General features: G+C 41.8%; 1 protein-coding gene across 24 annotated transcripts in view; it reads left to right on the plus strand.

The window, feature by feature from the left end:
- PUM1 (pumilio RNA binding family member 1) overlaps positions 1 to 24,382 on the plus strand; it is a 129,417-nt gene extending 105,035 nt beyond the window's left edge. For 17 of the 24 annotated variants that reach the window (XM_082343615.1, XM_082343616.1, XM_082343636.1 and 14 more), the window contains 8 exons: positions 3,178 to 3,445; positions 4,778 to 4,907; positions 6,715 to 6,849; positions 10,764 to 10,901; positions 13,219 to 13,344; positions 14,529 to 14,650; positions 19,190 to 19,382; positions 22,522 to 24,382. In XM_082343615.1, the coding sequence (XP_082199741.1) occupies positions 3,178 to 3,445; positions 4,778 to 4,907; positions 6,715 to 6,849; positions 10,764 to 10,901; positions 13,219 to 13,344; positions 14,529 to 14,650; positions 19,190 to 19,382; positions 22,522 to 22,653 (1,244 nt within the window). In that variant the 3' untranslated portion in view covers positions 22,654 to 24,382. The remainder of the gene's footprint in view (positions 1 to 3,177; positions 3,446 to 4,777; positions 4,908 to 6,714; positions 6,850 to 10,763; positions 10,902 to 13,218; positions 13,345 to 14,528; positions 14,651 to 19,189; positions 19,383 to 22,521) is intronic. The other 7 variants (XM_082343632.1, XM_082343617.1, XM_082343618.1 and 4 more) reach the window with 2 other exon arrangements.
- Positions 24,383 to 25,287: the final 905 nt, after the last annotated feature.

A 25,287-nucleotide genomic window follows, 5' to 3' on the forward strand; every position in this document is an offset into this window, starting at 1 on the left:
CTGTATGTCTGTCTCTTCAGTCTTGGGGACAGTGGTTTGCTCTGTCTTCCTCTCTCTTGTGGATCTAAGAAGAATTGTTGATTTTTCAGCTTTCTGCTTGTTGTTAGGGTGGAATGGTGACTTCCATGCTCCTTACGTGTGGAGCGGGAAACCTGCACATACACAAGACATTTAAGCCTTTGATTTCTGTGGAAATGTTGTCATAGGACAGAGCTCTATGAAATCCACCACTGTCAAAATATTATAGAAAAACTTTGTGAAATCACTAGGAGGCTCCCTTAAAGAGCCTGCATGAAATGTTCCTTTTAAAATGGGGTTAAAATTCAAACACTTTCAGGGGCCATCTCCAGGGGATAGTAATTTGGGTATTAGCACATGTAGGTGTGTAAACTATAGTGAACTGGAAAACACCTTTCTGCATATTCCCCATATAAAGGAGCTGCAGTCCACAAATAATGATGGTCTACTATTTGCCAGGTACCTTTTGAAAAACAACCAGAAAACCACATTTTTAAGCAAAAATTTACTTTAACCATTGGTTTAATGTTGAAAGAAAATTATTTGGCCTGAGCGAAATATTCCTGTTGACTGTTAGTTTGCCATTTATAATATAGTACCTGGAGAAATTTATTTTCTTTTTCAGATTTGTATACTTCCTTTCTCAATAATAAAAGCTGTGTGTGTATATGTGTGTCTGTGTATCCTGTCTGGCATCCAAGGACACCAAAGCCAAAAATCAAAACTTCAGGGCAGGTGTATAAATCTACCCAGTAGTCACTCCAGCCCTTTATGTTACGGATTAGTCAGTATGCTTTTGGCCACAGTAACAGAAAATCCAGCTAAGAGTGGCTTAAACAATAAGTGCATTTGTTGTCTCATATAACTGGAAGTGTAGGGGTAGGGCAGTGCTCGGGGTTGGTTCCTGTCATTCAGCCTTGTCATCATGGACCTGGCCACCTTCCATGTTTATTTTTTTAAAGTGAAAGAGAGTTTATTTAGAGAGATACACATTCCATAGGCAGAATGCTGTTGTCTCCTACCTTGCATGTTAATTTGGATGTTTGTCAGGCCTTTTTAAGAGTTTGATTGTTTATCTGTTGATATGTTACTTTTCCCTAAGCGCCTTTGTTAGTGACCAGGTTCTTAACCTTTAAATTGTTTTCAAAGCTTTGTATGTTCATGCCGTTCCTTCTTCTTAACCAAGTTACTTGCTATTGTCACACTCTCCCAGTACCTGCTGACTTGCCTGATTACCACCTCTTTGCCTGTTTGTCCCCTATCTCAAGCCAGGGTAGAAAGAATTGTTTTTGAAATGGAATAAAGAGCAGTCATATGGCTACTATTCTCTTTTCTTATAAACCTCCTCTCTCCTTTCCTTAAAGAAATGTTTTCCTTTGGATTAAGAAATATTATGGAATTTTGACAAGAAAAACAATGTCCTTTAGAACAGGGTCGGCAGCCTGTTAGGAGCTGGGCTGCACAGCAGGACGTAAGCGGCGGGCAAAGCGAGTGAAGCTTCGTCTGCCGCTCCCCATCCCTCCCCATCACTTGCATTACTGCCTGAACCATCCTGCGCCCCGCCCCCCCGCCCCCCCCCACCCCCGGCCCTGTCCGTGGAAGAATTGTCTTCCACGAAACCTGCCCCTGGTGCCAAAAAGGTTGGGGACCGCTGCTTTAGAACAAGAAAATTATATAACTGAGTCTGAAAATGAGTCTCGTGTAGTTGCAAGGGCAGTGACAGATTCTGGCCATGATAATTTTGGGTTTTGTATCTTTGGACAAGCATTTCACCTCTTTGGGCCGTAATTTTCTGTTACATAAATGGGAATTAAAAACTCCCTTTCCATAATGCCAGTGAGAATTTGATAGACAGTGGATATGAAATACTTCTAGCATAGAGCCTGGCATAGGACAAATGCTCAGCAAGTAGTTTCTATTTTTATTTATCTATTTAAACAAAATTTAACGTTGAGCCATTTCCTTTCAGTTCCACTGTTTTCATTGAGACCCAGACCTTTGAAACTGGGCCCTGGAATTCTGTGGAGAAATCCAAGCTGAGTATCTTTTTGTAGCTACCATTAAACTCCAGACCAGACGTTCATTAAAACTCTGTAGAAGTTAACAGGCAGTTCATGTTGGGTGACTTTTCTCATGGCTCCTGAATTGTTATTTACCTACACTCTTTGTGGTTTAAATGGTATTTCTTATCTACTTTGCAATGTAGGAATGGGGGGAAAAAACAGAAAAAGGGCTTCACATCCTTTTTATAGTACAATCTAAAGTTTAAAAAAAACCCCTCTATTGTAAAAAAAAAAATATTGAAAATATATACTCATAATTTTTTAATTCTGTTTTATCTTTTGATAGGCATTTCAGTCTTATCTCTGTTTTATGTGTCTCGGATTCACAATGATTATTCCCTTGTCAGCAGTCAAAACGGCAATATCGGTAGCCCGAAAGTTGTTGCTACTGCAATCACTTCAGGCTCTGTTCCAGTAGAAGGAGTTAGATGCTGCCCATTCCTGGTGAAGAACTGGAAAACCTTCCATTTCAAAGCACACATCCTTTTTTTCTATCCCTTATGTCTAATCCTTGGCCTTGGTTGCCTTAGTGATTTTCAAACTTCTATTTAGCGGCAAAACCATGCCTTCAAAGCTTTTTTGGGAGGTCCACTATATAAAACAGACTAATCTGGGTTCCCTAAAAAAAAAAAACAGATTTTTTTATTTTTTTATTTTTTAAGGGAGGGTTTCAGATGGGAGTGGGGATTATCCACTGATGGCAGGAATCTCCACAGAGATCAGAGTGGAAAACCACTGAAGTCTCTGTGCATTTTGTCTTTTCTGATCCTGGTGCTCAGGTGCTGGTTCACACAGCAGGACCTTTCCTCATCATTTACTAAGGGCTACACTAACCATTGCTCCATTATTGCTAGCAGTCTCCTATCAATGGTTAATAGCATTCCCCTCTCAATTTTTGTGCAAAAGTTTTCTTCCAGCTTGGTGAGTTTGTCTTATGAAAGTCGTGGCACTAATAGAATTGAATCTTAACACGAAAGCAGCAGAATTGAAAAGAAATCAGAGGTGATGCAGGATTTCACGTATAGGATGCTTTTTCCTCTCTTGAACAAAGTTCGTTAAGAATGAGTCTTGAGTTCTCCTGTTCTGTAACCAACAGGAGGACTCACAAATGGCAGTGGAAGATACATCTCTGCTGCTCCAGGCGCTGAAGCCAAGTACCGCAGCGCCAGCAGTGCCTCCAGCCTCTTCAGCCCCAGCAGCACCCTTTTTTCCTCTTCCCGTTTGCGATATGGAATGTCTGATGTCATGCCCTCTGGCAGGAGCAGGCTTTTGGAAGATTTTCGAAATAACCGGTATCCCAATTTACAACTGCGGGAGATTGCTGGGCATATAATGGAGTTTTCCCAAGACCAGCATGGGTCCAGGTGAGGACTTGGCTTTGCCACTTAAGGTAACTGAAATCTTAATGCCTTAAATTCCATGCTTCAGATAAGGTATACATTAAGTAAATTGCCATATAATAATTGAAACAAAGTTTGCTTTTTAGTATGCTTCCTGTTACTTATTTCAGAGGGATGTGGCTATGAGAGTCACCAGATACACAAGTGATTGAGAATAGCCATTTAGTAATCTGGATCACATGCTGAAACAAACCTTTTTACCTTTCTGAAAGATTAGTCTGGTGTTCCTTTGTTCACGAGAACCTCCCAGAATGTCTGCAGTTTAAGAAATACAGAAACACTAACACAAAGACATGTGTACACTTTTGCTACTTTAATCGCTATTAAGAATCTTGCTCTCGAAGAGACACTATTCAAATGCAAATTTGGATCTCTGGGCTCAGGAGTAAGATGGTGCCACCACTTTTCTTTGTTGTTCCATTCTGTAGAAGTGAGAGTCTGCACAGAGGTTAGAAGATGCTATTATAAAACACAGAATTTAGCTTTGTTTACCCCTCCCTGTTCCAATGGACTTCACAGAAAGGGACCCTGGTCCTCAGGAAAAAGCAGATTTATGGTGACATCATCCATCCTTCTCTCTCCCTTTCTCTTTCTTTCTCTCTGACAGTTCCACCAAAACAACCCCCAAAGAACCTACCTCCTCTTTAAGTTCTGCCAGCTTGCTACTGGGGCAAGGATTTCTCATATTTAGACCCTAAAGGCCAGGTTGGGAGAAGAACATGGTTTTTCTGATATAGTCACCTGAGCTAAAAAAGGCAAACTGAATAGCTACTACTTTAGCTGCACATAGATGACAACTGTTCCACATCATTAATAAATATGTACTGCTTCGTATGAATGTGCGTTAAAGACTATAATAAGGACCATAGGCTTTGAGTTTATTGATGTTGGACTGGTTCCTAAAAGAAAAAGTCCGGTAGAGTTCTCCCTGTGTTGTGCTGCATTCACCCTCTTCTCTCTTTTCCTGCCCCCCCTTTTCAGCTCCCCCTCAATCCCACACATAAATACATGTCCTATTGTTATGAAGTATACTAAAATTTAAATATACTTCTAAAAGCTCAGTTAAATTAGGGGATACTTCACAATATAACTTTTTTTTTCCTTTTCAGTAATGCTTCAATTTGAAGTGAGCTCAAGTGATTTATTTAAATAACACTGTTGTGCGTGTGTGTATATGCACATCACATACATACATTTAGTTTCAGAACTGACACATTATATAAATTGAGCTAATCTTTATATACTTTCCAAGTCTTCCCAAAATGCTGTGATTGCCCTTTTTACTATGTACTTCAGATTCATTCAGCTGAAACTTGAGCGTGCCACACCAGCTGAGCGCCAGCTTGTCTTCAATGAAATCCTCCAGGCCGCTTACCAGCTTATGGTGGATGTATTTGGAAATTACGTCATTCAGAAGTTCTTTGAAGTAAGCCTTTGTTCTTTCTATCCTTTGACTTTAGACAGTCTCCATAGCATTTTGATTTTCATTAGCTGTTTTTAGAATTGCAATTTCATTCCAGTCCTCAAAATGAAGCGTGAGTGGTCTTTTGAAGCACATTTAAATGTTTCTCCAATTCATTAGCAGTAGTGCATCATTTAAATACCCAAGCAGATGATGCTAGTGTATTTTAGAAATGTGTTTGTAGAACCATTCTCCCCATTTAGGATCCCGCACAATATTTCTGATTGCTAAAATAGTTTCACTAAAAGTGTCATTTTTGGAGGAAAAAATCCTTATAAGATAATTTTAGCAGGACCACAGTAAAATTCTGAAAATGAATTTTTAAAAACGGATTCCTAGAGAATTATCTTTGAATACCAACTCTGGTGTTTTTCATCATAAACCACAGTCATGAGGATTGTTAAATGCTGCTTCTTGGGTGATCCTTCAGCCTTGATTTCTTATTGTTCCTTCATTAATGTGGATAATGTCCACTCTTGGTATCATTTTCCTTGGAAAGGATTAACGACATTGTTGGATTAATGTCTATTTCCTCTTCTAAACTAAAATGTCAGAAAGGCAGGGATTTTTTGCTAACCGTTGTAGCTGTGGTGTACTGGTATCAACAACCCCATTATAAATCCAGAAAGGAGTGAAACATTGAGATGAAACATCTGGTACAGGGGGAAAATGCTGCAACTCTGCACATTACCTGCCGCCGAACAAAAGAAATTTGTAAACTTCTTACATCTTATTTTGTTTGGTTTGTGTGAAGATTAAAAAAATGGCTCACTCACAGCCTCTGTCTTCCCATCTTTTCTCATAAAGACCTAAGTTCTTTGACTCTGAATTCTCCAACTACGGATTAAGAAATCAACCTAAACACGACTCTTGTAATTTTGACTTTCGAATGCAGATATAAAAATAGAGAGCTCTCCAGCTCCAGAGGTTAATGCAGCTAGGGGTGGCTGAATGAACAGTGGGTTATAGCAGTATGATTTGGGACAAGCTAGAGAACTTCTCTGGCTTAGAGAATGTCCCTGGACTTCAGTTTCCTTGTATGGAAAATGAGTGGGTTGGGCAGCCTTATTCATAAAGTCTCTTCCAGTCTCACATGCTATTCAAATGAAAATAAAAAGCCAGGGATGGAGAAACATTCTAGGAAGAGTTTTAACATTGTGCTGTCATACCCCTTGATTTTACTAACTTTCCCCCTATTCTGTTGACTTGTATAAACAGACATTATCAATTCTTATAGTAATATAAGAGCAGTGTGCATGTGTGCTTTGGCTTAAACTTCATAGAGATGAAAGAAGAACTCGTTTTCAGCTTATGGGGCTCAGACAACTGAAGTGATGTAGATTTGTTGCAAGAAGTTCTTGAATCTTCCCCAGACATTGTCTAAAGCCTTAATAAACAATGTCTTCCACATGTACTATTGTTTTAAGAATAAATGTAAATGCTCTTGGACATACAGGTATATTTAATAGTATTGATGAGTTAAGGGCAGCTTTGAGGAATTGCCTATTTGTTTAGCAGATACTAGTAGTGAAACTACTCCAGTTGGATATCTGAGAAGTTTTTTGACATTAAAAAGAGTTCCTTATAATCAGAGGCTGATAACCACTGGTTTGAAGAAACAAAGGCTTTTTAAACAAAAGGTTTAGTTTATCATAGAATACAGGGCTAAAAGAGGTATGCCAATGGTTGATACAGAATAATGAATGCTTTGCTTTCTCTGGTTTCTTTCTTTCTACCTAAGTAATGGTGTTCACCCACACATTATGTCTAGTTTGGCAGCCTTGAACAGAAGCTGGCTTTGGCTGAACGGATTCGAGGCCATGTCCTGTCACTGGCACTGCAGATGTATGGCTGCCGTGTTATCCAGAAAGCTCTTGAGTTTATTCCCTCAGACCAGCAGGTAATTGTAAGTTTCCCCTTTAACTTTTCTCTTGGTGTTTGATGTTTCTTCATGGTACATGTAGTGAACCTCGTAAGTTTGTCAGTCTTTAGTTTTCTTTCACAGTTTTTCTTTGGTGCTTGTGGCTACCTTCTGTGCATGGCAGGCATGAACCGTGCAATTAATTTTGTAAGTTTATAGTGGATCAAGTGTCTTGTGTTAAAACCAGTGGTTTCAAACACTCTTCCCTTTGACCAGACCTTAGTCTTTAGTAGGTGTGATTTTAGAGGTGGGTTTTTTGTTTGGCAAGAGTTGAAGCAGGTAAGGTTGTCCTTTTCTTCTACCTGGACTGACCACCTCGACAGACAAAACTTTTTTCCAACCCACCTTCCAGTTTTCTTCACTTGCACCCTCTTATTCATTCATTCCACCACTGTTTACTGAATGAGCGCCTGCCCAGGGCAGCGCCTGGCCTGGCGCGTTGACCTGGTGCCCACTGTGTGCCAGACGTCAGCACAGAGATGGCCGAGACTGAGCTCTGCCCACAGAGCACGCGTGGGGAAGGGTGACGGGAAGCAGTGGTGAGACGTGAGAGCACGTGCCCGAGGCTTTGAGGGGAGGCTTTGCAGGAGGAGAAGTCTGGGCTACAGAGGAGTTAGGAAAAAAGGGACAGAAATCTGAACTGTTGGGTGCTGTGAGTGGGAGCTGGCACAGAAAGCACGTGAAGAGGCCAGTGGCCTCAGAGCAGTCGTGGAGCAGGTCCAGCGGGCCCCACACAGACCACGGGGCCCGGGAAGCCTGACCAGCCCACAGGCAGGTGTGCCGCACTGTGTCTGCGCTGGGCAGTGCCGTGAGCCTTCAGGTGCTGCTGATCTGAACCCTCAGCCTTTGGGCTCTGAACTCACTCAGCCCTTCTCGATGGAGGGGATGGCCGTGGTCTGGCAATGATGAGCCACTTGCCCTCTCTGAGAACAAAGTTCAGTAATGAGAATCTTTGTTACGGACTCGAGTTCTGAGCCAGACAAGGCACCCACCACTTCCAGTTCAAAACGGAACACAACAGAACACTGCGCTGGTGTCAGCAATGGCAGTTGAAGGCTGGGGAGTCTAAAGTCCTTAAGCCGTGAGACTCAGATAGGCATGTCAAGACGCTGGTGAAGGCAGAGGGAATGTTGGAGACACACGGCAGGTTGGGAGTTCATTCATTTAGTGCCCAGTACTGGAGATACAGCAGTAATAGGGGTGCTGTGTGTGAGTAGTTAGAAGCAGGGCTGAAGCTACTAGTTTGTTTTCTTTTAATGTTCCGATCATTGTCAGTTTTAATTTTCCCTGGGATGTTCAGGGATGAAAATTTGATGGCTGAATCTTTCCTCTTTAATTTTCTTGTTTGGTTTGAATATGGAACTTTTTTCCCTCTCTTGACCATAATGCCCGCTTACTGAAAGCAAGCAGGAAATTACGGTTTCCCAGGTATTTCCCCCATCTTTGCCCTCTCCCAGGATTATGATAAATTGCTGATTTTGTCTCCAGCGTTTCAGATTTTACTGTTTTTTTTTTTTTTTTTCTGATCCAATGGCTACATTGTAGTAGTTTTTTACCCCCCTTTCCTTTCCCCCTGGCAATTGTTCTTTCTACCTGCTATTCCTGCGTATCTTTTCCTGGTCTGGTTTCTCTGTGATTCTTGTTCTGGGTCTAAACTACTGTTCCTGGTATGAATAATTTACTCTTTTCCAGATGTAAGTGTATTTTAGCTGAAATAAACTCATCTCCAGTGGAGTTTTTACCTCTTTGGGCTCAAGAAAATATTCAGGGAAGCCCCCTCCCCTTCATTTTGATTATTAGAAGTGTCCCTTGTGTTTATCTTTATGTAGGCGTCCTTCTCTATTTATCATTCCCATAATTATATTTCTGTAATAAATTATTCTTTTCTGACATTTGATTAATTGCTTCAGGAAACTTTCCTGAGTCTCTTGTGTTTTGCTTGTTTAGTCCCTGGCATTGTAGTCTTGAATTTCTTTAATTAGAAAATTGTTTAGTTGCTTTGACATGTTTAACATCTCAGGGATTTAAGACATTGCATTCACAAATGTCACCATTATAAACTGGCTTGTAGTCTTCTACCATAAATATGGAGTCAACACAGTGGAACTAATATATAGAGATTGTATATAGCAAGGAAATTGGGCAGCAAGTACCAGGGCCCAGCTGTGGTTACAGGTATTCAGCTTAAGGATGCCTGAGACCTGAGGCAGCAAGTTTGGGGATGGGGTCCAGTCAAAATCCCAACGCAACTACACACACACACACACGCGCGCGCACACACACACACACACACACACAGTCACTCATTGGCCTTTTTTAAAAAAAATTATTTATTTTTTTAAGTTTATTTATTTTTGGCTGCGTTGGGTCTTCACTGCTGCACACGGGCTTTCTCTAATTGTGGCGAGCGGGGGCTACTATTCTTTGCGGTGTGCGGGCTTCTCATTGCAGTGGCTTCTCGTTTCAGAGCACGGGCTCTAGGCGCGTGGGCTTTGGTAGTTGTGGCTTGCGGGCTCTAGAGCTCAGGCTCAGTAGTTGTGGCGCACGGCTTATTTGCTCCGTGGCATGTGGGATCTTCCCAGACCAGGGCTCGAACCCATGTCCTCTGCATTGGCAGGCGGATTCTTAACCACTGCGCCACCAGGGAAGTCCCTGGCCTTCTGTATTTCCCTGAGTTTGGACACTTTTCATTAACTGAGAGTATTGCTCCAGCTGACATTGCAGTCAGTCTGGCCTGGTGGGAAGATCATTTTGTAGCCACAAACCGGGCTAGAATTCTGATTCAGTCACTGTCTGTAGTTTTAATACATTACTTAACCCCTCTCAGACTCAATATCTTCATATATTCACATATATGGGTGGAGGAAGGTGTGCAGGGTAATATTTGACAGGTGGTTTGCTGGCATGGTCTGTTTTGCCACACACAGGAATCAGATTGCTTGGGTTTGAATCGGAGCAAGTCTAGGTCTGTGATTTTTAACAAGTCAGCTGATTTGTCTGTGCCTTGATTTCCTCATCTGTAATAGTGTCCACTGCATAGGATTGTGAGGCTGATTGTGAGTCAAAGCATGTTAAGCACTTAGAGGTCTGCTTAGCCTAGAGTAAGCTCTAGATTAACTACTATCATTTTTAGTAATATGTACTTTACAGGGTTCTCATGGGAAAACATGATGAATTGTATGTGAAATTCTCTAATACAGTGTAGTTGATTTGATATTGGCTCGTTTATAATTTGAAGATGACTGCACTTTTTTGGTAACTCCCAGAGAGGTCTTTTGCAAGTTAGAGAACTTTTCTTAAGACTGGTTATTATTGGGCTTCCCTGGTGGCACAGTGGTTAAGAATCCTCCTGCCAATGCAGGAGACACGGGTTCGAGCCCTGGTCTGGGAAGATCCCACATGCCGTGGAGCAACTAAGCCCACGCGCCACAACTACTGAGCCTGTCCTCTAGAGCCCGCGAGCCACAACTACTGAAGCCCGTGCGCCTAGATCCTGGGCTCCGCAACAAAAGAAGCCACTGCAATGAGAAGCCCGCACACTGCAACAAAGAGTAGCCCCCTCTCTCTGCAACTAGAGAAAGCCCCCGTGCAACAACAAAGACCCAGTGCAGCCAAAAACAAATAAATAAATAAATTTTTAAAAAAAGAAAAGAATCAAAATAAAATAAAATTAAAAAAAAAAAAAAGACTGGTTAGTATTATAGGAAGTTTGTTAACATGTGGAAAAACTCCAGTCTTCGTTTGTTACCAGGTTGTCAGAGTGCCACAGCTGAGTTGTCCCACTTTCATTGTCGTGGATTCCCTGCTCGGTGCTTTTGTGTTTGGTGAGGAGAACGTTGACCATCCAGGTGTTTGCTCTCTGTGATTCTGGTGGTGCTTTCTTTCCTTGTCTCCAATAGAATGAGATGGTTCGGGAACTAGATGGCCATGTCCTAAAGTGTGTGAAAGACCAGAATGGCAATCATGTGGTTCAGAAATGCATTGAATGTGTGCAACCCCAATCTTTGCAGTTTATCATCGATGCGTTTAAGGGACAGGTAAGTGCCTTAGGAAAGAAATAAGGGAAACAAGTTGATGGATGTTTCCATTGTGAGCAGAGAACAGGATGGGGTTTGTGGAGTGTTCTCAAGGGCTTAGTGTACTTTAGACTGCAGTAAGTAGCAGTCCTATTCAGTGGGGTCAGGTACCTAGCTCTGTGCACCCAAGGTTCTTCCCTTAATTGTCCGTGGGTCTTCTCTCCATCATTAATGCAGATATCCGCTCATGTCAGGATGAGGTACTGTCATCAGATATTTGAAGAATAAATTTTTTCCTTTGGTTAAGTACTATTTATCTTGATATTTAAAAGTTTTTATCATGTTTTAAAATTTAGATCATTTACAGAACTAATCTTACAGGTTATGTGTCACTACGTCTTTAAAATAACAAGGTGCTCCTTAATTTTGGGGGGTTGGGTGGGGCAGTGATCAGGTTGGTTTGAACTCTGTTAAGTGGCATGCAACCAGAGATAGCTTCCAGTTTCTCCTGTTTACTTATATATCGTAAGGACTAGTGTGCTTTTAGCACCAACTTCCAAGCAGAGTTGATATTTTGTCATACCCTAGTTTTTCCCGAATTGCCCCTTAATTGGCTATTATCATTAATTTCTTTTGCCAAAAAACAACCATCTCCCAGTCTCCTAAGCTAGGTGGGACAAGAGAGTAAAATACATCTTTTTGGGTGTGTGAAATTGTTTTTGTTTTTGAAAAGGGATAAATTGGAAGTACCAAATAGATTTTCAGGTGTAGTCATGGGAACTGCTAAAGCCTAGATCGAAATGGGATTTTAGAATTGTTTAGGTTTTGGGGTTTGCTCACTTAAACTGCAGTGGTTAAGTAGATTACAGACACTAAGTTGAGGATTATTGGGATTTTCTGAGTTAATAAAAAAAAGAGTAGATCTGTTTATCTTTACATTTGTGTGTGTGTGTGAAATATACAAGAAAGTAAAAGGATTAAGCCACCGAATGGGAGAGAATATTTTCAAGATGGAAAATGCCAACGAATTGATAACCAGAATATATAAAGAACTCCTGAAATCAAGGAGAACAATACAAATTAATGGAAAAATGGGCCTAAAGCCTGAATAGACAGAAGAAACACAAATTGCTGGTAGACATATGAAAAAATAAATTCCATTAGTAATTAGGAAAATGCAAAATAAGACCACAGATAGTAGACCATTTTCTTTCTTTTCTCTCTCTCTCTCTTTTTTTTTTGGCCGCACCATGCGGCTTGTGGGATCTCGGTTTCCCAACCAGGGATTGAAACCTGTGCCCCCCTGCAGTGGAAGCGTGGAGTGTTAACCGTTGGACCCCCAGGGAAGTCCCGTAGACCATTTTCTACCATTGGTTGCTATGTACTGGCAGGGATGTGAGATCTGGATACACTGCTGGTGGGAATAGACCCATTTTGGAAAATAATTTAGTATATTTTAAAGTTCAACATTTATATTTCTTGTGATCTAGCACTCCTGGCCTAGGTATATACCTGATGAAATGTTTGGTCATGTACACCATGAGATGTATTTAGACATGTTTAAAGCAGCATTATTCTCGTAATAGGAAAAGACTAAATAAACCAGATGTCCATCAGGAGAGGATTGGAACCCCCCAAAAAACAAACCACATACTTTCCCAACATTATACTATACAGATATACAGAATAAACGATAGAAGCCCACAGTATTATAAGTAAAAATTTGAAACATAATGTTGAGTGAAATAAGTCAAGTTGTTCCAGACTGTGAGTGTTTAGCGTTTTTATAAAGCTAAAATTCAGAACATTACAGTGTAGTTATGTGAAAGCATTCAGGCTTTGATCCCAGCCCTTCTTTTTTCTGTTTTTAAACCCATCCTTTGACACTGTGGACTCTTAACTAAGTGTGTTTTCTGTGACCTTGACCAATTCTCTGTTCCTTTCTAAATAAGCTTTTTCTCAATAAGGTCCTTCTTAGCTCTGAATTTATGTACATCTATGAATTCCTAGAATGGGTTTAAGAAATGAGTTTATCCTCGCACATACATGCTCACCTTATTGTACATAGAGAGAACTTAAATGCCATACTTATAATTTGGGCTTTGGAGTCAGAGTAGGAAATAAAATCCTGGCTCTGTCATTTACTACCTATATGACTGTAGGCACATTATGTAAACTTCTAGGAGCTTCAGTTTTCTTATCTGTATACTGAGAATAATCATGATTATCTCTCAAGGTCATTGGGAAGATTAATGGGATAATGTATGTTAACAATACTGAAGCACTGAAAGTGGCAACTGTTATTTTTGGCTTTCTTGTTTGTGTTGGTCTGCCCTAGGTGTTTGCTTTGTCCACACATCCTTATGGCTGCCGAGTGATTCAGAGGATCCTGGAGCACTGTCTCCCTGACCAGACACTCCCTATTTTAGAGGAGCTTCACCAGCACACAGAGCAACTTGTACAGGTAGTGGAGTTGCCAGTAGAGTAACTGCAAACACCTGTGGGCTTTTGTGTTTTCTCAGCACAGGTATCTGTTCCAGAAGAGGTTAATGTGCTTAAAATGCCCATTGAAGCTCTGGGCAAGTTTTCATTTGCACCAGCCTGGTTCGTGTTTTATGAATAGGGGTAATGAGTAGAACCCTGGCCTTGGAGTTGAGATCTGCCTCTGATTCATCAAGAGATCTGCCAAGAACTGTCAAAAGCCAGAACTCTGTCATGGATTAAGCTAGCTGTGGCCACTTAGGCAGGCCATTTAGTCTATCAGTTTCATCTTTGCAAATGAACTAAGTGGATTAGTTGATTTCTTTCTAGTTTTGGTACTTTGTCTTGCTTCTACTAAAATTGTCTCCCATATCATACTATTTGAACACTTTCTACATAGAGTATGTTGTCCTGAAGCAATTTTTTGGGCAGTGTTTGTTGCTTGTTTTGGTGAGAGATGTGAGATTATAAGTGTATTAAATACTCATTGTAGAAAAGATTGAAAGTACAGAAAGTAGCAGCAGAACAGAAGAAACCACCCATAACCCTGCTGTCCAGAAGCAGGCACATTTGGCATAGGCGCTTCTTAAAAAGCATTATATGTGCACTTTTAATTTTTTACATCTTACAAATACATGTTTCTGCCTTTGTAATTCCTTGCTCACACACACTTATTCTTTCAAAGCATCTTTCTCTTTAGATGAGTATCTCCATTGTGTGCTTGTGATGTTATTTAGTTAGGTGTTGTGAGTATTTCCAGTGTTTCTTTGTTAAAGACAGGCGCAGAGACCCATTTGTATATTTCTGTTAGAGAGAAAAATACCTCTTTACTCCCACCTACTTTCTCTTCTTTTTTTATTTTTTTTAAATGAGAAGAGGCCTACTTTTTTGTGTATAGTACTTTATGAAGACCCTGACTAGGACCTTTGGGCATAAATATATATATAGAAACATTCCATTGTCTAGTAATAATGTGTTCCTGTTTTGTAATGACAGGGAAAAATTGTCACTACCTATCCATTTAAAAAATTCTATGTGTTCATTAGTGTTCAGGTAAGCCATCATGGTCTTACAGGAAGATAGGTGTTGATTAGATATAAGGATTTAAGTAACATAGAGCCTGTTTATATATAAATTTAAAAATTTCTCTTGTTGTTTCTCAAATAGGATCAATATGGAAATTATGTAATCCAGCATGTATTGGAGCATGGTCGTCCTGAGGATAAAAGTAAAATTGTAGCAGAAATTCGAGGGAATGTACTTGTATTGAGTCAGCACAAATTTGCAAGGTATGTGCTTTGAATTACTCGGACTATTTTCCAGAAGAGATTATTAAATAGTATTTCAGCTCTAGAGAAATTTTCATACTTCTTTTGTTTTAATGTTTATTTTCCTCAAAGTATACATAGCTAAAAAAGTCAAAGAGTTCTACTACAAAGTATGAAACATAAGACATCTCTTAGTGGGCTCCTCACTCCCCCAGAGTTAGCCACTTTGAAATTTGGGGAATATGTTTCTAAAGCATATACATTTTGTACTTTGGTAAACTGGGTATTTTAGTAACTTACTTGTTTGGAATTGTGAAATGTTCTTTACTCAATTTCCTCTTTGATACCTGAATTAAGGGGCAGGTGACCATATCTATATATAGGCCTTAGTATTTTTAAAAATCTCTTTTCAGTCTTCATATCATACCAGCCCAAGAATAAAATGTACTAGTTATTCCCAGGTTGTGAAAGATGTCTTAGGTAACTTATAAGTGGCAGAGGTTGGAAAAGAAATTGTTGCTTCCCTGGTGGTCCAGTGGCTAAGACTCTGCGCTCCCAATGCAGGGGGCCCGGGTTCGATCCCTGCTCAGGGAACTAGATCCCACATGCTGCAACTAAGAGTTCGCATGCCACAAGTAAAGATCCCGCATGCCACAACTAAGACCAGGTGCAGCCGAATGAATGAATGAATGAATGGCCCTCCAGCGGCTTAGTGGTGTGATAGTCTGAGTAGAGTCTGTATATCCTATCATACACATAACATAGTATTCTGTATTTTTGGAATATTTTTCTTCTCTAGTTTTTAAAATAAATTGCAAGGCAGGTGTGACTCATACAACCTTGATGTTTTTAAATTGTTCACTTTTAATTTGTGAAATCTTATAACATTACAGCATGGAAAACAGAGAGAAGAAATAAAAGCACCCACAGATCCAGTGTCTCAACAGCCTAAGCACATCAGGGTCATCTCTTAGACCTTGTATTGCTTTTTTTGGACATTTGCCAGGATCAGGGAAATAGGGGACAGAATCTCTTAGTTCTTTTTTGGGGGTTGCTGTCCTATTTACTTTCTTGTTCAGTGTATTTAATATCTCACTCTTGGATATAGTGTTAAGTATTAATATTATAATAGAGTTGTGTTCTGATAATGACCGAGTAGCTACTTTGGGCCCAATGCTCTCACAGATAACAACTAATAAATTGTTGACAAAATGCCCAAAACTACCTGAAGACATTAGAGAGCAGGGAGATAACCAGAGAGGAGTAGGGGAGGTTGTTGATACTTGGAAGAAGGTTAATTGCACTGGGGAAATTTCCCCGTCTTCCTCCCCATCGTTTTTTTGGGGAGGGGGAGATATATAATTGACATGTAACATCGTGCAAGTTCAAGGTGTACAACGTGTTGGTTTGATACATTTATATGTTGTAATATGATTCCTACAGTAGCATTAGCTGTTATGTCACATAATTATCATGTTTATGTTGAGAACCATTAAGGATCTAGCCTGTTAGCAACTTTGAAATTTATAATACGGTATTGACTATAATTAGGAAAGTGACAAAATGATGACCATGGGAGTGACAAAATGACAGGGGAGAAATCCTGGAAAGAGAACCAGGGAGGAGGAGGAAGCCTAAATTTAAACTTTATAAATATCTGGTTGACTCCTGAACCTCATTTGTATAGGACAAACTCGAGGCAACCCAACCAAGGCTAAAAGAATTGAACTGAGGTTTCATCTGCTGCCTACTACATGGGAGAATTTTGCAGTTTTTGTTCAGCCAAGTTAACTGCGTACAAAAAAAGGGGGGTCGGTGAAGGAGTAACACTCTTAGGAGGAATATGACAGAACTGTTTATACAGTGCATCATTTGCCACGTCTAGATAACAGGAATATGTGGTCTATACTCAAGAAAAAAGAAAAAAATAGAAAAAACCCCAATGAATAGTTTATACCACCCAGATGTTGGAGTTAGCAGAGCAGGATTATAAAGCATTTTATAAAATTATTATATTTTGAAGTAATTAGTATTTAAAATACTCTATTTTAAAGTATTTAAAGTATTATAAAGTATTTTAATTATGCTCAAGGATGTAAAGGAAAATATGCTTGTAATGAAATGGAAAGATAAATGTTAGTAGAGAATTAGAAGCTTTATTATAGAAAGAATAACATGGAAATTATAGAGTAGAAAAATATAACATCTGAAATAAAATTCACTGTATGGCTTCAACAGTAAATTAGAGATAACAGAAGAAGGAGCCAGTAAATTTGAAAATCAAATAATAGAAACAAATCAATTAAACAGATTAGTGACCTTATGACATTTTGGATGGTAATATGGAACACAAAGTAAATGTTTCACTGACTTTGAGTGCATAGGCATGTGCATACACACGTAACTGAAGATATATTGCTCATAATTAATTCTGACACTTACTATTCTGTTTCATTAAAAGAAAAAACCAGTCTCAAATCACTAAGTTGATTTCCTCAGCCGTAAGTGGGTTGGGAACCACAGTTTCAGAAACACTAGAGTAGACTTTAAAGACTGGAACAGGATGGATTGTGTGTTAAGGTGGAAGGAAGCCTTTGGCCAAGTGGGATCCTGATCGGTGATCCTACCAAGTGGTGGTAGCTGATCTACCTGCTTACTTTCTTGGAAGACAGGTCACTGCTGAGGATTCAGTCCTCCACCCAGAAGAATGTGTGTCCTGTCTGCAACCTAGTTTAGTAGAAAATCCTATTCTAATCCTGACCACTTTGTAGGGGAAGCAGGCCTCGGGTGGATGAAGGTACAACTCAGCCAGGCAGTTCTAAAAAGTGGTGAGTTCCTTGCCTGAACATTTGGAGATTGTGACTGGCTTTGTGCTACTGAACCAGCTCAGTAATGTCTTAACTCCCTTTTCTGCTAAGGGAGAAGGCGGTGGCTATTAGGATATTCACTTCCACATGCCACACCTTCAGCTCGTGCTAGAATTGCATAGTACTGTTGGAAGGAAGGTGGGGGTAAAAGTTTTCCCATATTGCTGCTGTATCAGAAGGGAGAGGCTGTTGTCTTAATTAAACCTGATTGATTATCAGATTTGATTTACTCTGTGTATCTTAAGAAGGAAGATCGAAAAAATAGCTGGTAGGATGGTAGTTCTTGGACATTTTTAGTTTGAGAATTTTGTTTTCTAAATAAAAGCATGCGAATAATAAATACTCAGTATGCTAAATCAGGTAACATGGAGAGGGTCCTTTCAGAGCTCCGTGGAAGCAACACCCTCTTATGGTTTAAAAACCTCTGGAATAGGGACTTGTTCTGGTGATGGTTACTTGTGATGACTGTTCAATTATTGAGGGGGCTGGCCTTTGAAAGAAGGAGTAAGACACTATCTCTGCTTTTTTGGTGCTTCTGGAGTGGGTATACACATCCTTTTTTCAGCCCTTGAAGGCAAAATTAAGACAAATGGGTGAAATTTCAGGGAAGCATATTTTATTTCAGTATGTAAAGAGTGTTTAACAAGGCCGTTCACTCGTATGGTAGGATGCCCTAGAATCACTTCCAAATCACTGGAAATTCCCAAGCAGAGGCTAAATGGCCGTCTTTCAGGATTGTCAGAACAGAGCTTTCTGCATTAGCTAGGTTTGAAAGTTCCTTTTCTACCTGAGTGTCCTATGATCCAGAGCAGCTCTTCCCCCAGTCATGAACTCTTTGCGAGGCCCACCTACCAAATGCTCTCTCTGCGAAGTATTGGCTCCAATAATACAAATACAAAGAATAAGTATTGTTCTTGTTCTTTGACATCACACAACTTCCTCATACCCACAGAGCCACAGATGCAGAGTAGTGCTGACTTAACAAAACCAAACATTCACGAGTAGTCAGTCACTCCTGGATGGTGAGTGCCCTTGAGCATGGCCGGGTGTAATTTCATCAGCTGCTACAGTCCCTCTGGATTGTAGAAGAACTCTGATTTAATGTAACCACATTTCTTTTTTTCCTTTCCCAAGATTATATATCTGTGAAGTGTTTAGAAATGCAGACATTCCTGGGGGTTCTTGTTCTTCAGAGGCAGCGTGAAGTAGTTGAATGAGGGCTTTGGTTCCTGCATGTATCTTCCTTCACCCAGTAAGTCTGTAGACCAAGTCTGTAGTGCCAGGCTCTGTGCTTGGCACTAGGGATCTAGATGTAAGTGAGACTTGTTCCTGGCCTCATTAAGGTCACAGAGGTGAGCAAAGAATTGATAGATTCTGATACCTGTTGAAATTATGCTCATTAACCAATTCAGCAGTTAACCAGTCTTGTGAACCTTCACTTACCTGGGCTTGTTACCCTCACCTGTTAGAGAGTTGGGTCTGGTATCCTCCAAGACCTGGTCTCGGCCATGGTTCACATTGGAAGTCACAGATGGCAAAGGTAGAGTCTCATAGAGCCAAACAGATCAAGAATTAATCTTCTAAAGATATTAAGAGCTCTTTTGCTGCTGATCCTGAGGTCAGGGCAGAGGCCAGACAAGCACAGCCTAACAGGGTCCCTCTAAGGGTTGTCCCTGGATTTATCTTATTACAGCAATGTTGTGGAGAAGTGTGTCACTCATGCCTCCCGTACGGAGCGCGCTGTGCTCATCGACGAGGTGTGCACCATGAATGATGGTCCCCACAGTGCCTTATACACCATGATGAAGGACCAGTACGCCAACTATGTGGTCCAGAAGATGATTGATGTGGCAGAGCCAGCCCAGAGGAAGATCGTCATGCATAAGGTAGGCCAGTTTGTACAGATCTCAACCAGAGAGAAAGTGCAGGGCCCTTGGTTCTTCTCATTTCTGAAATGCAAAGGAGGGTGGACATCTTGCTTCTTTGTGCAGAGTTTGTCACTGGATTGTGTCTCATGCTATGCTTCTTTTTCCTTTTATCTGGAATGGCCATTATCCCTGTGTTTGCCAGCCCTCTATCAGTAACTCACTGGCGTGAGTGTTAAACTCAGTCTTTGTGAGGGAGTCCCCTCCCCGATCTTAAGCCCATGTTTCTACCCCTTGGCTCCTATGAGACCAGCTTCTCAGTTCAGCAAATCAACCTGCTTGCCTTATTTCCTTTCCTCCCTCTTCCCTTTCATCATTCATTCCACCACCGTTTACTGAATGAGCGCCTGCCCAGGGCAGCGCCTGGCCTGGCACGTTGACCTGGTGCCCACTGTGTGCCAGACGTCAGCACAGAGATGGCCGAGACTGAGCTCTGCCCACAGAGCACGCGTGGGGAAGGGTGACGGGAAGCAGTGGTGAGACGTGAGAGCACGTGCCCGAGGCTTTGAGGGGAGGCTTTGCAGGAGGAGAAGTCTGGGCTACAGAGGAGTTAGGAAAAAAGGGACAGAAATCTGAACTGTTGGGTGCTGTGAGTGGGAGCTGGCACAGAAAGCACGTGAAGAGGCCAGTGGCCTCAGAGCAGTCGTGGAGCAGGTCCAGCGGGCCCCACACAGACCACGGGGCCCGGGAAGCCTGACCAGCCCACAGGCAGGTGTGCCGCACTGTGTCTGCGCTGGGCAGTGCCGTGAGCCTTCAGGTGCTGCTGATCTGAACCCTCAGCCTTTGGTCTCTGAACTCACTCAGCCCTTCTCGATGGAGGGGATGGCCGTGGTCTGGCAATGATGAGCCACTTGCCCTCTCTGAGAACAAAGTTCAGTAATGAGAATCTTTGTTACGGACTCGAGTTCTGAGCCAGACAAGGCACCCACCACTTCCAGTTCAAAACGGAACACAACAGAACACTGCGCTGGTGTCAGCAATGGCAATTGAAGGCTGGGGAGTCCAAAGTCCTTAAGCCGTGAGACTCAGATAGACATGTCAAGACGCTGGTGAAGGCAGAGGGAATGTTGGAGACACACGGCATGTTGGGAGTTCATTCATTCATTCAACAAATAGTTAACAAGCACGCATGCTCTACAGCAAGCACTCCTTTACCAGGGCACTGTGTTGGTAGACACAACAGTGTCGTAGATGGTTACACCGATGCTAGGGAAGTGCTGGGGAGAGCTGTGGGAGAATGTGGAGGGTGCCTCTTCTAATGTGGGGTGCAGAGAAGGCTCCCCAAGAGAGTGACATCGGAATAAAGCCCTGAACCTTTTCCAGGCAGAGGGAACCTAGAGCTTGAAGGTTTGGAAGCAGGAGACAAGACAGTGTATTTGAAGAAGTACAGCAACTCCAGTGGGACGGGACTGTGGTGCCAGAATCACATTTATGTTTCAAATAATGGTCCTGGCTGATGAGTAACTTGGAGGAGGGGAGGCAGCGGGAGATGAGGCAGTGAGGACTGGACAGGGGACTGTTAGAATAGTTCAGCATTTCCTTTAAATCAAGTGAAAAATGGAGTTCAACAATGTCGTACATGCACATGTGTTGTTAGTTTTTTGTCTGGAAGAGGACAGGTGTAAAGGTTAAGTGGTCTCACCAGTGAGCCAGTGAGCCAGTCCTGGGGAGAGACAGGTGAATGAATTGAATTTCACTTAGTTTCTAAAAGAAGAGCTACCAAAAGCAAGGGGTTTTGGAGCCTCCAGTTCTAGTGACCAAAACATCAGCTGTGTATAGAGTCCAGACTGCAACCCAAATGAAAGTGTGGCATCCTTTCTATAGATGAATTTAGGAAGGTTAGGCAAATGGTCTGGGTCACACAGCTCAGAATTCGAGCCAAGGACTGTGAATAGTTTTCCAGACAGGCTCCTAGGTGAGAATATAATAGCTGGTACAGGTCTGTGTCCTGTGTGGGGTGCAGAAATGGTTTCTAGAGCCACTTGATCCTTCTTTGCTTTGAGGGCACAACGAAACAGACAAAACAGTCTGCCTAGAGCGCTCAGGCTTGAGAGCACCCGTCTTCCCTGTACACTTTCCTGCGTTTTGAGTACAAGCGCGAGCTGCGATGGGGAAGCAGGTTAATGTGGTGGGTCTTCACCGTCTGTGTGGACGGTTGGTGGTTATGCAAATGATTGGGAACACAGCGTGTTACGTGCTGTAGCTGAGGTATGCAGGAGGCTCCATGAACTGACAGAAGAGGAAAGGGGGTCGCAGAGAGGAAGCGCCTCCCGAGTTGCCTGGGATGCACAGGACTCGCAGACGGGGTCTGCCCAGAGAACAGAAGAGGTGCTCGTAGGGCTGGTCCGAGCGTGCTCGGAGAGGGTGAAGGGTGAGACTGGAGCAGAGCCATGAGAGACAGTGGGGAGAAGAAGAATTTCTGGAGGGAAAAAAAAAAGAATTTCTGGTGGAGCCAGACAGTGGGGTTCCCATACCTCTGCTGTCCCTTATTAGCCATTTGACTTTAGTTGAGTGACTTACCTACTGTGCCTCCATTTTTTCGTCAGTGAAATGGGGATAATCACACCTCTCTTATGAAGCTTCAAAATGTACTGTGCTTGGCTTATGTTAGTCATTTTTATTGTCATCATTAGTAGCTTTTTGTGATTCTCTATGAACTGGAGAATAGGGTCAGGTCGTGAGCACAAGATTCATGGTGCCCAGAAAGAAACCCCCGCTGCTCAGGAGAGCTGAGGTGCCTTGCGAGGGACCAGAGGGGCCAAAAGCCTCCTTGAGGGCGACGCAGTGCAGGCGGTGGTGGACGGTGTGATTGTCAGTCTTGGGATGCACTTTCTCCACATACTGTTCTGGAAGTGGTCTGTGGCTGTCTGACCTCCAGAGCTCTCACGTCCTGCCTCAGCACTTAGGCTAGGAGCTGCTCCCCTCATCTGTTCGGTCAGTGCAGCCTGAGAATTCAGGGGCTCGGGTTGAGCCAGTGAAAGGTGTTGCTTATGAGGCGTGCGTGCTGGCGGGCGCCCTGTGGTGCCTGGGAGCAGGTTACCCAGGAGCCCGCCCGAACCTGCCTCAGGCCAGAGTGACGCGGACTCTGCTTTCTCCCCAGATCCGGCCCCACATCGCAACTCTTCGCAAGTACACTTACGGCAAGCACATTCTGGCCAAGCTGGAGAAATACTACATGAAGAATGGCGTTGACTTAGGGCCCATCTGTGGCCCCCCTAATGGTATTATCTGAGGCAGTGTCTCCCCCCTCCCCTTGTTCCCACTGACCTCACTGGCCCACTGGTGAATCCAACCAGCAACCAGAAATGTTCTAGTGTAGAATCTGAAATGGGTAAATGGTTGCTCCAGGATTACCCTCTCCTCCCAAAAAAGGAATCAAATCCACAAGTGGAAAAGCCTTTGTAAATTTGTTTAATTTTATTACGCATAACATGTACTAATTATTTTTTTTAATTGACTAATTGCCCTGTTGTTTTACTGGTGTATAGGATACTTGTACATAGGTAACCAATGTACATGGGAGGCCACATATTTTGTTCAACGTTGTATCTATATTCCACATGTGGAAACTTTCAGGGTGGTTGGTTTAACAAAAAAGTTAAAAAAAAAAAAAAAAGAAAAAAGGTTTTTAACTCATTTGCCTCGCTGGCAAGTTTTGCAAATAGCTCTTCCCCAACTCCTCATTTTAGTAAAAAAGAAAAACAAACAAAAAAACCTGAGAAGTTTGAATTTTAGTTAAATGACCCCAAACTGGCATTTAACAATGTTTATAAAAAAAAAAAATATATATATATATATATAAAATGAAAATCATTTCAGAGTTGCTAAAGCTTCAGTTTATGACATTAAGTTTATGAAACTTCTAAAAATTGCCTTTTTTGGAGACTACTATGCCGAAGAAAATAGTGTAGTCTGTTTTGTGAGGAGGAGATGTGAGCACCCAGAATGTCTTTCAAGGCCAGGCGGGTATAACTGTTTACTGCCTACTGGATTTTTTTCTGTTAACATTGAAAGGCAAAATCTGATTATTTAGCATGAGAAAAAAAAAAAATCCAACTCTGCTTTTGGTCTTGCTTCTATAAATATATAGTGTATACTTGGTGTAGACTTTGCATATATACAAATTTGTAGTATTTTCTTGTTTTGATGTCTAATCTGTATCTATAATGTACCCTAGTAGTCGAACATACTTTTGATTGTACAATTGTACATTTGTATACCTGTAATGTAAATGTGGAGAAGTTTGAATCAACATAAACACGTTTTTTGGTAAGAAAAGAAAATTAGCCAGCCCTGTGCATTCAGTGTATATTCACACCTTTTATGGTCGTAGCATATAGTGTTGTATATTGTAAATTGTAATTTCAACCAGAAGTAAATTTTTTTTTCTTTTGAAGGAATAAATGTTCTTTATACAGCCTAGTTAACTTTTAAAAAGAAAAAAATAGCTTGGTTTTATTTGTCACCTAGTCAGATAGTAGCAAGATCCTTTCTAAATGTTATTCAAGATGATTCAGTTCATACTAGTGGTTTTGTTTTTTTTTAATCCTAAAAAAGTAATGTTTTGCTTATTTTGTGACAGTCAAAAGGACGTGCAAAGTTCAGCCCCGCCCTAACTTTCCTTACAATCAGAGCCCCTCTCACCTTGTAAAGTGTGAATTGCCCCTTTTTGTACAGAAGATGAACTGTATTTTGCATTTTGTCTACTTGTAAGTGAATGTAACATACTGTCAATTTTCCTTGTTTGAATATAGAATTGTAACACTACACGGTGTACATTTCCAGAGCCTTGTGTATATTTCCAATGAACTTTTTTGCAAGCACACTTGTAACCATATGTGTATAATTAACAAACCTGTGTATGCTTATGCCTGGGCAACTATTTTTTGTAACTCTTGTGTAGATTGTCTCTAAACAATGTGTGATCTTTATTTTGAAAAATACAGAACTTTGGAATCTGAGTTTGTGCTTTATTATTATTTTTTTTCAATATAGTGCCCCAGGACAGACAGCCCTTTCCTTGTTTGTCCCTCTTTGTTTCTGCTTGTTTTGTTCTGTGTTTTGTTTCAAAATCAAAGGCATAACCACATTAATCAGGATGTCCAACTGCTATTGAAAAATCAGAATATTCGCCTTCCTGGGCCCAGAGTCTGTACACACATCACGGGGCGCGTTCTCAAAAAGCCTGAGCCCCACGATCTGCCTGGTTCTCTGCGGTGCTCTTCATTCACCTCTGGCCTCTGCACCATTTGTGGGCCCAGGGTCTAGATTAGAATTCAACAGATTACAAATGTCTCCCGGCCAAGTGTTGGCTCCTAATTTTCTGAGGCAGGGCGGTAGGTAAGGCATCTGTCCAGGCCTCCCTGCCCTGAGGCCCCCTTTCCTCTCCTCTGTCTGGGCTGCTCCTGTCCACACCCTGCCCTTCCGGGCCCACACACCAGGGCCGGCCCAGGCTGGCCCATTATCCTAGGTTGCTCATCTTAGCATCGCATAAGGGACCTCTTCCAGCTTTGAGTTCAGGAGGCTCTAGCTCACTGAGGTACCTGTCACCTGTGCCTTAAGATGCCCACCTTCCCTTCTTTACCACCTTTTGCTTCAGAAGCAGCTTTGGCAAAAAACCACCACTGAAACTTAGACGAATGTTGGTGCTGAAAGTGAAGCGTCAGGGTGCGTGCAGAAGGGACTTTGCATGGTCCCCTCCCAAGGGTGAGGGATGGTCACTAACAGGCCCCGTGGGTCCTGGGAAGAAAAGGACAGAAAGGTAGCTGAGCTAATGGAGGTTTCAAGTCCAGGACCTGATTTTGCCTTAGTGACTGTAATCGGGTCATTCCCCAACCTTCTTCCCAGGCCGTAGCTGTCGTGGGCC

Source organism: Balaenoptera borealis (genome assembly GCF_965194805.1).
Source record: "Balaenoptera borealis genome assembly, chromosome: 1".
Lineage (NCBI taxonomy): Eukaryota > Metazoa > Chordata > Mammalia > Artiodactyla > Balaenopteridae > Balaenoptera > Balaenoptera borealis.